Source organism: Theobroma cacao, chromosome 2 (assembly GCF_053813885.1).
Source record: "Theobroma cacao isolate CCN51 chromosome 2, ASM5381388v1, whole genome shotgun sequence".
Classification (NCBI taxonomy): domain Eukaryota; kingdom Viridiplantae; phylum Streptophyta; class Magnoliopsida; order Malvales; family Malvaceae; genus Theobroma; species Theobroma cacao.
This window is the reverse complement of record NC_142640.1, coordinates 7,317,823-7,334,148: the sequence shown is the minus strand read 5'-3', so window position 1 is coordinate 7,334,148 and position 16,326 is coordinate 7,317,823. Positions and strand designations below refer to the sequence as shown.

The 16,326-nt window shown below is 35.1% G+C and overlaps 2 protein-coding genes across 3 annotated transcripts; one reads left to right on the top strand and one right to left on the bottom strand.

Moving 5' to 3' along the window:
- The first annotated feature begins 434 nt into the window (after window positions 1-434).
- Window positions 435-10,106, top strand: LOC18608292 (Calmodulin-binding transcription activator protein with CG-1 and Ankyrin domain). The gene is made up of 13 exons (XM_007042898.3): window positions 435-710; window positions 1,773-1,892; window positions 2,257-2,372; window positions 2,682-2,770; window positions 3,619-3,661; window positions 4,343-4,514; window positions 4,710-4,826; window positions 4,957-5,258; window positions 5,786-6,313; window positions 6,777-7,465; window positions 7,729-8,269; window positions 8,714-9,037; window positions 9,621-10,106. The coding sequence occupies exons 1-13, from the start codon at window positions 671-673 to the stop codon at window positions 9,732-9,734; spliced, it is 3,195 nt and encodes a 1,064-aa protein (XP_007042960.2). The 5' UTR covers window positions 435-670; the 3' UTR covers window positions 9,735-10,106.
- A 420-nt stretch (window positions 10,107-10,526) lies between these two features.
- Window positions 10,527-14,444, bottom strand: LOC18608291 (tobamovirus multiplication protein 1-like). 2 transcript variants are annotated; one of them, XM_007042894.3, is made up of 11 exons: window positions 14,226-14,444; window positions 13,389-13,479; window positions 13,252-13,304; window positions 12,584-12,676; window positions 12,420-12,491; window positions 12,228-12,300; window positions 11,961-12,006; window positions 11,817-11,880; window positions 11,570-11,623; window positions 11,406-11,483; window positions 10,527-10,858 (listed from the first exon to the last, which is right to left on the bottom strand). In XM_007042894.3, the coding sequence occupies exons 1-11, from the start codon at window positions 14,382-14,384 to the stop codon at window positions 10,766-10,768; spliced, it is 876 nt and encodes a 291-aa protein (XP_007042956.2). In that variant the 5' UTR covers window positions 14,385-14,444; the 3' UTR covers window positions 10,527-10,765. The 2 variants fall into 2 exon arrangements, with proteins under 2 accessions (XP_007042956.2, XP_088659862.1); XM_088803736.1 differs by having other exon boundaries at window positions 13,252-13,479.
- Window positions 14,445-16,326: the final 1,882 nt, after the last annotated feature.

Here is a 16,326-nt window from a genome sequence, read left to right as displayed (position 1 = left end):
CTTTGAATATGAATTTGAACCAGTCGACTTGCTAGACCATTTGGTGTCATTAGTCAATATGAAAACTTTACTTTCATTTATTATTACAACCGACTTAAGAAAATGCATTAATGTATCATATTTAAATCAACATTCAATTATCCTGTCTAACAATCAACATCCATCGATACAAGCTTCCCTGGAACGGCATTAGATCTGGCGTTTCGCTGTCAAGCATGAATTTGGCTCTTTTATTGTTATATTTTTTTAAAAAAATTAAAATTTGGAAAGCTGAAAATATAAAACCGGAAAAAGTGGTGAAAGCGGTAAAAGTTTCAGATCCCTGCTAAGAAGTTCAACGCGCTGCCAGATGTGGCCCACCAATTGGCACAAATTAAGTTGCTACAATTCCACGAGCTGAACCTTCCACGGCCATTCGACTTTCACACAGGGAAAATGGACCCAAAATCGTTTTCACATTTTCGATTTCGAAAGGTCTTCTCAGCTCCACAAATACATGCACACACACACACACACTATAATAAATAAACTTAAAAAAAAGGAGAAAAAAATTGACAGTCAAAAAGAAAAAAAAACCTCCTCTCAGCCTGCGTGTATTCCTTGCTTATCTCAACAATCAAACAAATAAATTCAAACAAAACTAATCGATTGATCTTTTCGCGTTCTACTCATGGCGGATCGAGCCTCGTACAGTTTGGCTCCCCGATTAGGTCAGTTTTCTGCTAGTCCTTTTCACCGTTTTTTTTTTTCCTTTTCTAAAATTTATTTGATTGTTTTTTTTTTTTTCATTTTTGGTTTAGATCCGTCTACTCTTTTAACGCGCTTTTAAGTTGAATTTTCGTGGAGTTTTATTATTATTAATCTGTTATTACTATTAGTTTTGTATTTTTTTTTGCTTAGTTACCATTAGTTTTATATTGATCCGTGGTGGAATTGTGTTTGGTTTAGCAGAAACTTTACGGGGCTTTTGATTGAGAAAATGGAGTTAGGTCTAGAGATAATAACTTGATTCAATTAGTGTGACCGGGTGGGAATAATTGATGAATGGATAGCATTGAAGAACTTAATTTCTCTGGAAATTACAGGAATTAGGGTTTTATTGTTCGTGATGGAATCTATGAAGATTTAGTTTATTTTTTTGCTTGCGCTGAAGAGTGGAAAGTTTCTCATAGCAATAAAGTTGCTTTGAAGTAAGATCACTGTAACTGTAAAAGACTCTGAAGAGATAATACTAAGCAACTCTATCAAATAGACTGAGTGAATATGAGAATGTGCTATGGTTCTGGATCATTTTAGGTAATACATATCAATTGGCAGTGCAATTGATACTTGATAATCTGCTATGAAAGCGGAAGTTATGTTTGTATACTAGGTTATGCAGACAGAAGCTTTTTGGGTTATGGACAATTTGCAGTTTTATCTCTTTTATGGAACTGAGAACCCTCTAACCAAAAATTAACAATATGACATATGTTTCCTATTACACAGAACTGGTGCACGATTTGAGTTCGATAATTCTTTTCATTCATTATCAGAGTTCTTAATTTTGTGAGAGTGAAATATAGGTCAATAATGTCATTTACTGATAATATAAATGAATCTTTTTGGTAAAATAGGCGCTTCTCCTTTTTCACTCCCTCGGACATGTGTGCACTGATGAATGGATATTTCTTTTGATGTATCTAGATTCATGGTTTTATTCCTCCGTTATTTTATGTTTGCTTGTGCCAATAAGTCTTTTGTTAATTAATTTTTTGTTTTCTGATTTGCAGATATTGAACAGATATTATTAGAAGCACAGCATAGATGGTTGCGACCTGCTGAAATTTGTGAAATTCTTCGTAATTATCAGAAGTTTCATATTTCATCAGAGCCTCCAAACAGGCCTCCAAGTATGAACATTAAAAAAACATTTGGAGTTGGATAAAATTCTTGACAATATTTGTTTATTGTGGATATACATAATTATATTATGATTACTAAGTGCTGCTTTTAGCATGCTGGGATGAATTATTATTTTTTAGAAGTCGATTAATGTTGTTTTATTCTTAGTTTTGGGTTCTCCTTACTTGTACTTCTATCTTTGCTTTCATATACTTTACCTTCCTAAAACCTTGTTTTAGTCAATCATGAAAGCTGAAAGAAAATGCTTTAAGCAAAACAGGCAACATTGATGTCAACTGTGAAAGATTATTTGATATGGTTGATTTAAGGGTAAGACAACCAAATAGATTGACATGAATTTAAACTTGCCAGGTGGTTCACTTTTTCTTTTCGATCGAAAGGTTTTAAGATACTTCAGGAAGGATGGACATAATTGGAGGAAGAAAAAAGATGGAAAGACTGTGAAGGAAGCTCATGAGAAGCTGAAGGTAGGTAATGCAGCCATAGATGATGAGGTTTTCTTGTTCTTGTTAGTATATTATTTTAGCAATTGAGGGAGTCTTCATGTTTGCAAGAAAAGTTGAAATTCCTTGCAAGTATGTGTGTTGGATTGTCTTGGTGTCATGTCTAGAGTATAGGGTTTATGGTGATTTGTGAAGACATGCATTAGTACATGTGTGAGATACGTGCTTAAAATTTTATTTGATCTCACCACAATAATTTTTTTACAAAATTAGTGACTCATGCTCCTGGACTGGAGGTTTTGCCTAAGAGTAACTTCTTTAAAGCAATTTTAGGTTGGAAGCATTGATGTGTTGCACTGCTACTATGCCCATGGAGAAGAAAATGAAAACTTTCAAAGGCGCAGTTATTGGATGCTTGAACAGTAAGTAGGGATTAATTTGTACACTATTATTTTTCTTTTTGTTTTTGCAATCAGTCTCTCTCTCTCTCCCTATATATATATATATTATATTGCTCTTTAAATATTGTTGACATTGTTCAAACCATAAAAACCCTGTTGAAAATTCAATGAATGCAACATTTTCGTTAACTCCTAAACTTTGAGTGGTTGGTGGTTAGCTATGTGTGCATTTTAGCGTGTCATCACAATCCTAAAGTTGTATGTATTTTGCTCTACTTTATTGTTTTTCTTTATTCCAGTTAATTACATTTATATTTCACTTTGAAACTGTGTTCTAATGCCAGAAAGAAAAGGTACTTTTATGCATCCCAGCTAATGAGGGCATAAAGTAGCTTAACAATTAACAGGGTTCAAAAATTTGTTTATGATTTGGGCCTCGTGGCCCATGTAATACATGTTAGCTTCCTGAGAAGTCTCTACTGGTTGTTAAGGTTGAGGAATTCATGCAGTGTAAGAAATATGGTTTGATTCATTTTTTTTTTCGAGTCTCTGTTACAATGAGTAATATATCATCTTCTCTTATGTTGACCTGTAAAGTAAGATGATATATACCAATGCTTGAATTGCTTATATCAGCAATTCTAGATCTAGAAAAATTTATAATCACAAATAATGGAACAGTACTCTTGAGTTCTGTGATATTTCGAATCCTCCTGGGTCTATGATTTAATGGGGTTCTTATTTGTTTAAATTTCCATGTTTTTGAATAATAGTACTTTTCTTCTTTCCTGTTTTATTAAGTAATTTAGAATTATATATATTCTTGTCTCTAAGCTTTGTTTATTTTGTTGATTTTGTTAATCTTATAGGGAGTTGATGCATATAGTTTTTGTCCACTACTTGGAAGTTAAGGTACTGCTCACTTCTCTTAGTGCTTCTGGACTATTTTTCCAATTTACTATTGCCATCATAAACATTTGCTTTTTCTTATAGAGTTCACCCAGTTTTGGGGGGTTGTACATTAGTCTTGGTTGGTTGTAGACTTATTGGTAACGATTGGAACAGTAGGCTTTCATAGCTTGTGCCAAACATCTTGATGTTGGTGTTTAGGTTTTTGGATTGAATGATTTTGACATGCACATGAACTGACTGTAACAGGTGGTTGTTGCAGTCATTGGTCCTAAGCTTAAGCTAATAAAATTTAGGTTGGCTCATTTAAGCCCTAATTCAAAGCTAGTTGAGTTTATCTACATGATTTTAGGTTCTGAATTTGCCCATGAAATTGTATTGGTGCTTAACTTTTAACTATCCATAATTCCTAAAAGTTAATGTTCTAAATTTAGATCTTGGACGTTTGCCTGTGCATTACAATTTTGAATGTTAATTGATTGAACATTCACAAATATATGTTTTTTTTTTCAGTTTTTCTAAAACTCTTACTGTTTTCTGATCAAAGTTATGAATTGTTTGACAGTTTGATTTCTAGGCTTGGTTTATAGATGTTTCCTGGTGCATGTGTACATCGTTTCAATAGTGGATCTTTCCACATGTTGAAGTTTTCTCATTTCAGACTATGGCTTTCTTTTTCTTCAGGGCAGTAGGACAATTGGAGGCATCAGAGATACTGGTGATGTATCAAATTCCCAAACAAGCAGTCCTTCAACTTCCAGCTATTCTGTTAGTCATACAAAAGCACCTTCTGGAAATACAGATTCTGCAAGCCCAACCAGCACCTTGACATCCTTATGTGAAGATGCTGATTCTGGTATTTTTTTTTCATATTCATATGCTTTCGCCAATATATTGGGGCTCACTTTTGACTTTTAATCATCTTAAGCTATAAGGAATTTAATGTAGTTTAATGGTGGTTTTTGACTATAGTACTGCTTAAGTGTCCTTTTTTTTACTCCCTCATTATGCATACAACTCTTGAATGCAACTTACATGAGATCCCATGCAGAGGACAGTCACCAAGCAAGTTCTAGAATCCCTACATCACCCCAAGTAGGGAATGCTACTATGATGGACAAGATGGATCCTGGCTTTTTGAATCCTTATTCTTCACATCCCTTTCCAGGTAAATGTTGTCTTTTATGATTTCGTTTTCATCAATGCACTTCTATTAATTGCTTTATGCATCAAGCTTTTGCATGATTTTGGATTTGAACCTGATGGTGACTTGAAACACTTAAAATGCGATCTTGAAGGTCGGTCATCGATTCCTGGTGTAAATGAAGTTTCACATCTTCATGGAGATAGACCTATGGGTATTGACTATGGTACTTACATGACTGAAGCTCAAAAAACACTTGATTTGGCATCTTGGGAAGGAGGCTTGGAACAATATATGCCTCTATATCCAGTTGCATCTTCTCATGCTTCAATGGCTTCTGCCCAACCTGATACTATGAGCATCAGCCAGCAACAAATGATGAAAGGCAAGCAATTAGATGTTGACAGTGCTGACAAGGAGTTTGGAAATCTTCTGCCAACACAATCAAATTGGCAGGTAATTATGGCAATTACATTTCTACCCTAGTTATTAATCATATAGTTTGCATCTAATGGTCAAAATTCTGAGATTAAGGCTTGGAAGCTCATATTTACACTTAAAAGTATATTACTTTTTGTAAGCAAGTATTTATATATAATCTATAGTCATGTAGAAATTTGTAAGACAAAATGCTGAATTTTTTTTATGTCTTAATGATGCTTCTTGATATGCAAAATGTTTTATGCAAGAAGTTGGTTTTCTTTTCATTATCCTATATTGGGCATACAGTACTGAACCTTGTCATGGCTATTAAAAGTTTTGATGGTTAACGAATCTGTCAGGTTTAGTTTCCTTGTGATTTATGTACTAATGCTTTGATTTTAAGTAATTAGCAGACTTAGTAGTCACAAAATCCAGTTTAATCACCAACTCCTTCACAGATTTGTTTGCACTTTCTGTACTTTTGATGTTTATATTATTTGGACCTTTCACTCAATTCATTCCAATATAGAGATGTTCTAATTCAAGTGCTTTTGTTTCAGATTCCTTTGGCTGACAATGCCTTAGAGTTGCCTAAATGGCCCATGGATCAGTCATCAAATTTCGAATTGGCATATGATACTAGGTTATTTGAGCAAAAGACTGATGATTTTCATTTACCCAATGCTCTTGAGGAATTTACCAATAATGATGTTCTAAATGAGCAGCCTGTGCATAAAAACCTTCAAACGCAGCTCATCAATGCAGATACTAATTCTGTCATGAAATCATATCCTGAGAATGATATGCATTTGGAGGGAAATATCAACTATGCTTTCTCTCTGAAAAAATCCTTACTTGATGGAGAAGAAAGCTTGAAGAAAGTTGACAGTTTTTCTCGGTGGATTACTAAAGAACTTGGAGAAGTAGATAATCTGCAGATGCAGTCCTCATCTGGTATTGCCTGGAGCACTGTTGAGTGTGGAAATGTATCTGATGATGCCTCGTTGAGCCCCTCTATCTCCCAAGACCAACTTTTCAGCATAGTTGATTTTTCGCCAAAGTGGGCTTACACAGACTTAGAAACTGAGGTATTAAAGTTTTGTTGTTTCTGGAGTTTAGTTTCTGCAGCAACTAGCAAAATTTAGGATTTTAATGAACTTCTTGCTTATTCTTGAAGCCTTTTCTGTCACCAGCTTTCTTACTAAAAATTGATTAATTTTTTCACCTTTTTTTTTTTAGTTGTGCATTGTTCAACTTTATCGTATTAACATTACTTTTGTCTGTTATTTTGATGTGTGCTTAGCCTTAGCATGTAATCGCTTGAAACCCTCAATGCATTCATTTAATCATTCTTTTATTCTCTTTCTCTTTAACTTTAATTGTTATTGTTTGTACATTATCCTCCTCATTGTAAGTATTTTTGAATGTCGTTCAACCCCCTTCCCCTGCCCCTGCCCACTCACTTCCTTTAAACGTCTATTCTTATTTGACAGATGCTAAGTTAGTAAAAATGGACCTTTTCCACTGCTCATTTTCTGCATCATGAAACAGGTTTTGATTATTGGAACATTTTTGAAGAGTCAGGAGGAAGTAGCAAAATATAACTGGTCATGTATGTTTGGGGAAGTGGAGGTTCCGGCTGAGGTTATTGCAGATGGTATTCTTTTTTGCCATGCTCCACCTCACAGTGTTGGGCAAGTCCCTTTTTATGTCACGTGTTCCAACAGGTTAGCTTGTAGTGAAGTGCGGGAATTTGACTACCGAGCAGGATTTGCTAAAGGCATACATGTTTCACATATCTATGGTGTTGCTTCAACTGAAATGCTGCGACGATTTCAGATGTTACTTTCTCTGAAATCTTTCAGTTCTCTTAATCATCATCTTGAAGGTGTTGGGGAGAAACGAGACTTAATTGCTAAAATTATATTAATGAAAGAGGAAGAGGAATGCCACCAGATTGTAGACCCCTCATCTGACAAGGATTTGTCTCAACGTGAAGAAAAGGAGTGGCTCCTTCAGAAATTGATGAAAGAGAAGTTGTACTCATGGCTTCTTCACAAAATAGTGGAAGATGGTAAGGGGCCAAACATATTAGATGAGAAGGGGCAAGGTGTACTACACTTAGCAGCTGCACTTGGTTATGATTGGGCACTAAAACCTACTGTTACTGCTGGAGTTAGTATAAATTTTCGTGATGTGAATGGATGGACTGCACTTCACTGGGCTGCTTTCTGTGGCAGGCAAGGACCTCTATACTTAATCTTACTTATATGTGTTACACCAGCTTAACTATTATGGTTTAGAGCCTTCAATTTATGATCTGACATATTTCTGATTGAATTGACAGTAAGTTGAATGTGTACTTTGGTTATCAAATCAATTGACAACATTTTAGGCTTAATTGCATCTGTTTATTGGGTTATGATAAAAGTAAAGGCTGTATTAGAAGCAAAACTTATGCTAATAATTTTGTTGTGTGTCTGAATGTTTTTCCAAAATGCAGAGAGCAAACAGTTGCCATTCTAGTCTTCCTAGGAGCAGATCCTGGAGCACTTACGGACCCATCTCCAGAATTTCCTTTGGGCAGAACTCCTGCAGACTTGGCTTCTGATAATGGACATAAAGGAATATCTGGGTTCCTTGCAGAATCTTCCCTGACCAGTTACCTTTCTTCTCTCACAATGAATGATGCAAAGGCAGCTGTACAAACAGTTTCAGAGCGAATGGCAACTCCTGTGAATGATAGTGATTTGCAAGACATACTGTTGAAGGATTCAATTACTGCTGTTTGTAATGCCACACAAGCTGCTGATCGAATTCATCAAATGTTCAGGTTGCAATCCTTCCAGCGGAAACAGTTGACTGAATCTGGTGATGCTGTGTCTGATGAACATGCTATTTCCATTGTAACTGCTAAGGCACGCAGGTCCTTGCAAAGTGAAGGGGTAGCCCATGCTGCTGCAACACAAATCCAGAAAAAATTCCGTGGTTGGAAGAAAAGAAAAGAATTCTTATTGATCCGGCAAAGAATTGTCAAAATCCAGGTTAATTGCTGCTTTTATCTTAGTTGATGTCTAAGTGTTTTGGAGTATGTGTTCCTTTTTCTTTCTTCACTTGATTTTTTCATTGGAAAAGGGTTATAATATAATCTGATTGTCTTTATGTGCTTGCTTTGTGGTGAAGCATGTGTCATCCTCTTCCTGTGTCTGACTTCACTTAGAGACAAGAACATGATGGGATTTGGGTCTTTCGTTTTTAGGGGTTTTGTCCATTTGATTTCTGGTGGTCCCTGTGCCATGACTTTTGTTCTTTTTATATATTATAGTATCAACATTTTCTATACTCTATATGTACTTATCAAAAAATGGGGAAAAATGAATTGATTTTTTATCGTAAACATAGTGTTCAGGATTTGTTCATGTATTAGTTACCTCTAAACTATAAAATATTTGAATTTGAATATTGATTTTTAATTTTATGGTGTGAAGGCCCACGTAAGAGGACACCAGGTGAGGAAACAGTATAGAACAATCATCTGGTCAGTGGGAATTCTGGAGAAAGTTATTTTACGGTGGAGACGTAAAGGGAGTGGTTTGCGAGGATTTCGGCGGGATGCACTTACCAAGGAGCCTGAGTCACAGTGCATGCCCACAAAAGAGGATGAATATGATTTTCTTAAGGAGGGAAGAAAACAAACTGAAGAAAGACTGCAGAAGGCACTTACTAGGGTAAAGTCCATGGCTCAGAATCCTGAAGGACGAGGTCAATATCGTAGACTGCTGACATTGGTTCAAGGAATTCGTGAAAATAAGGTATATGCAGTTTTGTTATGACAAACTTTTATTTTAGTAAAGTTTACAAAATCGGCGGGCTTCAATGATGTTAGATAACCATGACATGTCAATCTGTCTCAGATAGTGTCTTTTCACATTGAACTTGCCTTGTTTTGATGTTCACTGATGCTTCATCCGGATGCTAACTGGCCAACCATGCTCTGCATCAGCATTTTCTTTTGGATATTGAGAGACCTTTGTGTTAAGGCCAATCATTAGCCTGGTTTGAGCTCTTATTTCCTTGATTATTGAGATCATTCCAAGCCTTATGAGACCAATTTTAAATTCTTGAGATTGTATCTCAGAATTAGGACGTCCTAAAATCATTGTGTAAATTTTTTGAGCTCTGCATCTCTGTTTGTCTATGCACCTCTCTTTGTCTCCCTCTCTTCACTTTGGTTTTCTGAAGGCACACTGATCGGTGCATATGCCATAATTTTGATTGTGGAAATGTGCTTATTAGTTTGATCCAAGAAGTTTCCAAAGAATAAAATTCATATTCAAAGATTATTTTCACTCTACATATTATTAAGGACTAATGATTTGAGATATTCTTGTGCAGGCTTGCAATATGGTTATGAACAGTACAGAAGAAGTAGCTGATGGTGATGAAGACCTTATTGATATTGACTCTCTATTGGATGATGACAATTTCATGTCAATTGCATTTGAATAAGCTCCTGCAAACTTTGCCCCTACATGTCCAACCTGTACATAGACAGGCAGCTTCATTGCAGCATCATGAAGGAGTTAACTTCATTGTGTCTGTAAATATAAATTATCTAACGCTTTCTTAGGGTCTAATGTACTCTGCTTGTTTCTAGGTAACGTAAGAAAAGCAGGTTTACATTCCAGATTATTAGTTTTTAATATCATAAATTCATAACTCAAGGGGTAGAGTAGTATTTATTGGTTGCTGAGTGCCATGGGAGATTTATTTGTAAAACTTGTTGGAGAGGAATGATGAATTATCTAGAGTTAAGGTTGGGCTAATTTGCTGTGCGTCTGAAACTTCATGGAATCTGAACATAGTAATTCCTTGTGTGTTTCACTTGTGTTCAAATCTCTCTTGTTATTTTTATCTGAGCAAAATCGACACACTCAAACCCAGACAAAGGATTTCTCATATTATAGCCGGAAAAAGAAACTATTTTTGGGCATTGAAATGTGGACCACAAACTAGTGACTGGTGAGCAGTGGTGGGTGTTGGTGTTTTTGAATGGAGACGGCCGTGCTTGGGGTCTCAACACACCTTGATTCCCCGAGCTTAAAATTTTTATATCAATGCAGTCAAGGATTTTCTATTTCTTTCTGTATTAAATCTAAGAATGGGAATGGAAGTATTTAGAAATGTTCATCAGAATTCCAGCAAAAACATTTCTAAATAAAACTGGGTCTCTTTTTTTTTTTTTTTTAATTTTAACTTTTTAAGCTTATTTGAAAGAAATAGATGAACAACATGCTCCTGCTGCCTTTATGAATTGCGAAAACTATACATGTTAAATTCTCTTGCCACTTTTAAATGATAGTAGCGAAAAGTTAATGAAGTGGATTCTGTTGAGAAAATAGTTGAGTAAATATACATGAGGAAGAGGAGAGAGAATGTAAGTCCTGTGACTGAGGAAATCTAGACCATGGATCAAGCAGCTTACTGAGTTTCCCACAGCATTTGATTTTGAAGTTGCAGTTAGAAATGCATTCAGCTCTTCATCTAATGGGGTGATACTGATCGGATACGCGCTTTGGAGGCAATTTCCGAAGGATGAAGAGCACCAAGGCTGATGGAAGAATTTCTACTAACTGTCACATCCACACACACAGACACACAAAGGGATAAATACCATGAGAATGCATAGCTCAAGTAGGAACATAAAAGGATGAGCTTGGAAGAATAAACTGGCAAATATTCTCAAAAATTGCACCGCATGCTTTTAGTTATCTACGTTTACTGTGATCCTGACCTGTGCTTTAGGACATCAACATCTATGAAGCCTAAGTGTTTGTTGCAGACTACTTTTCCATAAAAATATTCAAAAAGGAAGGACGTCAAAACCCCAGGCTCCCAAATCATGTATTTTGACCAAGACTGGAATTCTTGGCCTTAACCCAAGACATTCTTATATTACTCTTACATTTTCAACTGCTTCTGCTTGGTTGTTTAATTAATAATCTTGTGCTCTAGTGATCATAACAGAAAAGCTCTAGGCAACAAGTATGTCATGATGTGCAATCTGGAAAGCATCAAATTGTATCGAGTGAAAAGCAAACAAACAGGTCTAACTTGACCAGAATTCCATCTAATTGTAGCATTAATGATGCAGTAGTACACCCCAGAAGTCATATGTACCATGTAATAGATAAGATTTAGGATTGGATGATCTAGAACATCAAGATCTGCATTCTTGTCAAAGGCCGAGAGCGTAACCTACAAAGCAAACCAATAGACATGATTTTTGGTTTGTATGCAGAAGTTTATGTACTAGTATTTAGTTTAAATCAAATAAGGCTCACCACAAAGCATCTTATCAAGAAGCAAGTACAGCAGATCCCTGTAACGCAGCCAACCTGCCATACAGGTAAGGTCAATGTTAGTGCCAAGTTTCTTTGCATGCTTCTAGAAACTAGTCAGAAACCCCATTGTAAGAGGATAACCCCCCGGAAAACAGTAAAAAGGATGTCAAAATTAACTTCTTTCTTTTCATCCACAAGGCACCTTTGACAATGTTAAATTCTTTAACAATAGTACAAATTAACAAACCTCAAGCAGCTTTTTTTGACGGCCTCTGGATTCAATAGGGAATCGTCTTAACATGAAGAACAACCTACCAACATAAACAATTGAAATGTGAATAGAGAAGGAACAGAACCTAAAATCTGTCAAAGGGTAGATATCAGCTCTTACCTCCCACCGTATATCATGAAGCCCAATGCAGCACATAATGAAATAACTGCAAAAAGAAAATGAAATGAAATACACCAGTGCAGAAGCTTTTTAGTCACCATACATGCCCATTACTTCCTAGAAAGCTATTCATATGTCAACTTCATAAAAGGATTACTCCAACCATGTTACAGCATCGAAAATTGCAAAATTATTTCAGTTCAATCCTTGCAGTTCAATGCAAATTAAAGAAGGGCAAATGAGCAGATTCAAATCAGAAAAACTTACCTGAAATGAAGAGTCTAGCAATTTCGACTGCAAGCAGGCTCTGACTTAATCTTACAGCAATCCATATGCATGCCTGTTAGCCCAAGAAAAAAATGGCTTACTTAGATGCGTTTTGTTGAGTGACATCAGAAATCAATCATTTCCTTCTTAGGTGTAGTTATAGCTGATGTGGAATTACATTTTTACTTTTACCTGAGCAAAGTATACAAATCCATTGATGCTATAATAGGCAGGCCTAAGTTTATTGATAGGAAGACTTCTTGCCTAAGCAATAAAAAAGAACAATCCATAAGCATTAACTATACTATAGTGATTACTTATGTAAAATGACTTTGTAGCAAGGGATAGTTGTCTACCTGGTAATATATCTCAGCCCAGAAAAGGACAAGCAAGGTATATGTTGAAAAAAACAGAAGACCAGGAAGATCCAGAAGCACTATCTCAAGTGCCTGTACCAGGATGTTATTTTAAGGCAGTGAAGCTGAACAAAAGTAAGATAATATGTAGAGCTACTAAGAAGATAAGTGATTGGAATTATAGACAGAGGTCTGCCCCCGAAGAAAGAACACAACCAAAAAAGTGGAGCAAGTTACGATGAGTTTGCAATAGACCATAAACTAATAAGTTTAGAGCTAACTTTTGCCTTGCCCTTATTACTTCAATAATCAAAATTCTACCCTTTTCTATTGATATTGGAATATAAACAAAATGAACTCTCAGACGTCATATGTATGTATGTATGTATGTATGTATGTATGTATGTATGTATGTATGTATGTATGTATATTGCACTTTTCTTCCAAACTATACAGACAAAGAGGTAAAGTCCTAATTCTGCAGTCATTATTATGAAGGTATAACAAGACATGGCCACCCTTATGTTTTCTCATATCACAATACCAGAAATCAAAAGGAGTCCCAGATTTAACAAAAAACTGATATAGATGCAGCGAATACTCTTTCACTAGAAGTAACACATGAAAATTGGAGCTCAGGCACATTGACTCTAAACAATGATGCATACCTTGGATTTAACAAGAAACACACTCTTGTAGAAACCGAAGAGAACAGCCCTCACTGTTAAAATGCAGTAGAATTTTTTAGCAAAAATCAATAAAACAGCTGCTGGCAGAAGTATGAGAGATAATACACAACCCTTACATCCATTCACAATAAAGTTCATTAAGTGGAAAACCTTTTGTGTTGTCCACCCATACTCTGGCACTCTTAATTGAATTCGGCATAGTTGTACCTAAAAATTGAAACAGTAACGCCATTGGAAAACAGAACCTTGTATTGTGTGCTCATGACTTTGGACAGAGAACATGAAAGTGGAGGGAAAATAGCAGTGTTGGATTTACGTGAATCTCACTAGCATATGACAGACTCAAGCATGACAGCAATCCATGGGATTACAACTGCAAACAAACAAGTACCTGCTTTGTTGAGTGATCTATTTAGTAAAGAAATATGAGGCATTTACTTTGAAAGAAATTTATGAGATTGCTTCCCCCACAAGGCTAAAGAACAACACCTTAATTGTTGCATACAGGCAACAGTGCCAAACTTTTCGGGGGAATGCTAAGAGCATTCTTGAAGCCACATACATAGGCATCTGATCGCAGAATCACCAATCAAAGAATATATATATATATCTGATAATACATTCCGCTTTAAAACCATTATTTTCTTTCAACCAAAATAAACATTTTAGTCCTGAGTGAAATCACTCCTGTCTGCTAAATCTAAACTCAAACAAAAAACAAAGAAAATCTTGATTTGATTGCCAAACCGATATTGCAGCAACAATTCAAGCTTACTTAACATTAACATCGCATGCATTGTAAACCAACCCTCTTGAGAAGAAATAAAATCCATGAATGGCTTTCTAACTTTCATATGATCGAATTGTTTCCTTGCAATTCCATTCTTTATCCCACTGGAAACAACTAAACATGAAAATGCAGGTGAGTAAAACGAAGGGATGAAAGAAACTACCAGGGCGACAAAGGAAACGAAAGCATAGGAAGCACATAACAGGTAGAAAATGAATCTCTGCCATTCCTCTGATCCATCAATCTCATCCCACCAATCAAACGTCCCTCCATATTTCAAGAATATTTTCTCTGTTAAAACAAAATCCTTTACTCTCACCATTGGACTCTGCAACTATGAAACAATGAAGATAGATATAACCAACAATAAAGAAGGATCAAAAATGGAGAAAAGAATCCATAGAAAACAATAATAATAAGTAGACAGGGAGGAAGAGAGATGAGAAGGAATGGAGGGGACACGTTGAGGGAGAGGAGGGAAGACGCATCGAAGGAAGGACCATGCCACGTGTGAAAGTATAACGGCCGAACATAGCTGGTGGCATATTCGTTGATTTCGGAACGGACATGCTTTGCTTTTGCTTTGTTAATGGTTACAACTTACAACGTGTTATTACATCGATGCTAAGCTAACCGGTTATTGCTGTTTCCGGGCTTGACTTGACTTTCTACATTTGTTTCTTCCTTTCGCTCGGGGCTTCGGTCTTTTTTTTTTTTTTTTTTTGCCTCCTACTCATTTGGCAACAGTAGCTTTACCTGTCGTATTTAAGAATTAAAAAAATTTCTGTTGATTGTTTTACCCCTTTTTATTAGAGTTTATTAAATAAAAGAATGTTATAAGTACAATGTGACATGGGACCTGCTGGTTACGGGAAAAAAAAAATGGAACATGAATGCATGGAAAATGTTAAAATGTTATATTTTTTTAAGTAGATGATTGATTTTGGTTAATTTATTATTTTTTTAAGAGTTATCTTATAAAATGAGAATAAGTATAGATATAAGGAACAATAGTAAAAGTAATCTAGATTGATGACAAGGTTCACGGATTAATTTTAGCATTGAGATGTTTTAGAGAACTTAACTTAATGGTTCATATATGAAAATAATTAAGAGACATTTTTTTTTAAATACAAGTGTTTATTTTTCATTATCAAAAAACATGTGATGCATTTTTAATTGTTATTAAACTCCATTATGTCAACCAAAATATTTGTGAACCACTTAATTTACGTAATGGGTTAAAGTACTATTCCTATGATGAACATGTTCAGTGTTCAATGACAGATCCAAGATTTCACATAAAGAGTAGTTAAACGGTAACCATATAAGATCATAGATCTAATATATCAAATTATATATATAATAATAATAACAATAAAAAATTAAAATTTAAAAAGCTTGAGGGGCAACTGCCACCACCCACCAACACCTTGGCTTCATCATTGAACATGATTTTTCTTCTCCTAATAATCTTTCATAATGGACCTATTTTTCCCATGACGAATATATTCTAAGTATGTCCTTCAAATGACGTCGAACAAACACTTTTTGGCCAATTGTTTCTAGAAATTACTTCCACTTGATAATATATATATATATATATATATATATATATATTTATATATATATAATATGAATATTGGTATTTTTTTTATTGAAAAAAAGGGATTTGAACTCTATTATTTAGATAAGGGATTATGTATCAACTAATGATCCAAATGCTCAGGTGCATATGAATATTGACATTTAATTAAGGACACGTTTGAAATTCTAAAGAGTTTGAATATTCTCTGGAATTAATTTTAGAGATAAACAACTATGTGGTTATATGGAGATCTCAATATCAATACAAAAGGAAACCATCTGTACAATAAAATGAATTGCCTAAAATAAAGATAATGTCTTATAACTAAGCTTATAATGAAAGAAATCAAAACACTAAGTCAAACCAAACAAAACAGCCTTCATTAGTCCCTCTTAAGTTAGAGCATGCAGATTAGCAATGCCCAACTTGAACAGTAAATCATGGAATCGATTCCGTCCAAGAGCCTTGGTGAAAATGTCTACCAATTGAAACTGTGATGAAGTTGATCATGGAACAAGAGTCTTTGATTGGATATGCTGCTTGATAAAATGGCAACTTATCTTGTTATGTTTAATATGTTTATGAAAGATCGAATTTGTTGCAATATGACTTGCAGCTTGATTATCGCAAAATAATGGAACTGATGTTAGATGAGAAACATATAGATTTGCCAATA

Excerpts from the sequence above, each read along its gene's own strand:
- LOC18608292 (XM_007042898.3), top strand. The coding sequence starts at position 671 with ATGGCGGATCGAGCCTCGTACAGTTTGGCTCCCCGATTAG. Across the intron at positions 1,893-2,256 it reads GCCTCCAAACAGGCCTCCAA|GTGGTTCACTTTTTCTTTTC; the intron begins GTATGAACATTA and ends TAAACTTGCCAG. Across the intron at positions 4,515-4,709 it reads ATGTGAAGATGCTGATTCTG|AGGACAGTCACCAAGCAAGT; the intron begins GTATTTTTTTTT and ends GATCCCATGCAG.
- LOC18608291 (XM_088803736.1), bottom strand. The coding sequence starts at position 14,384 with ATGGTGAGAGTAAAGGATTTTGTTTTAACAGAGAAAATATTCTTGAAA. Across the intron at positions 12,492-12,583 it reads GGGCTGAGATATATTACCAG|GCAAGAAGTCTTCCTATCAA; the intron begins GTAGACAACTAT and ends TTTATTGCTTAG. Across the intron at positions 11,624-11,816 it reads GTCAAAAAAAGCTGCTTGAG|GTTGGCTGCGTTACAGGGAT; the intron begins GTTTGTTAATTT and ends CCTGTATGGCAG.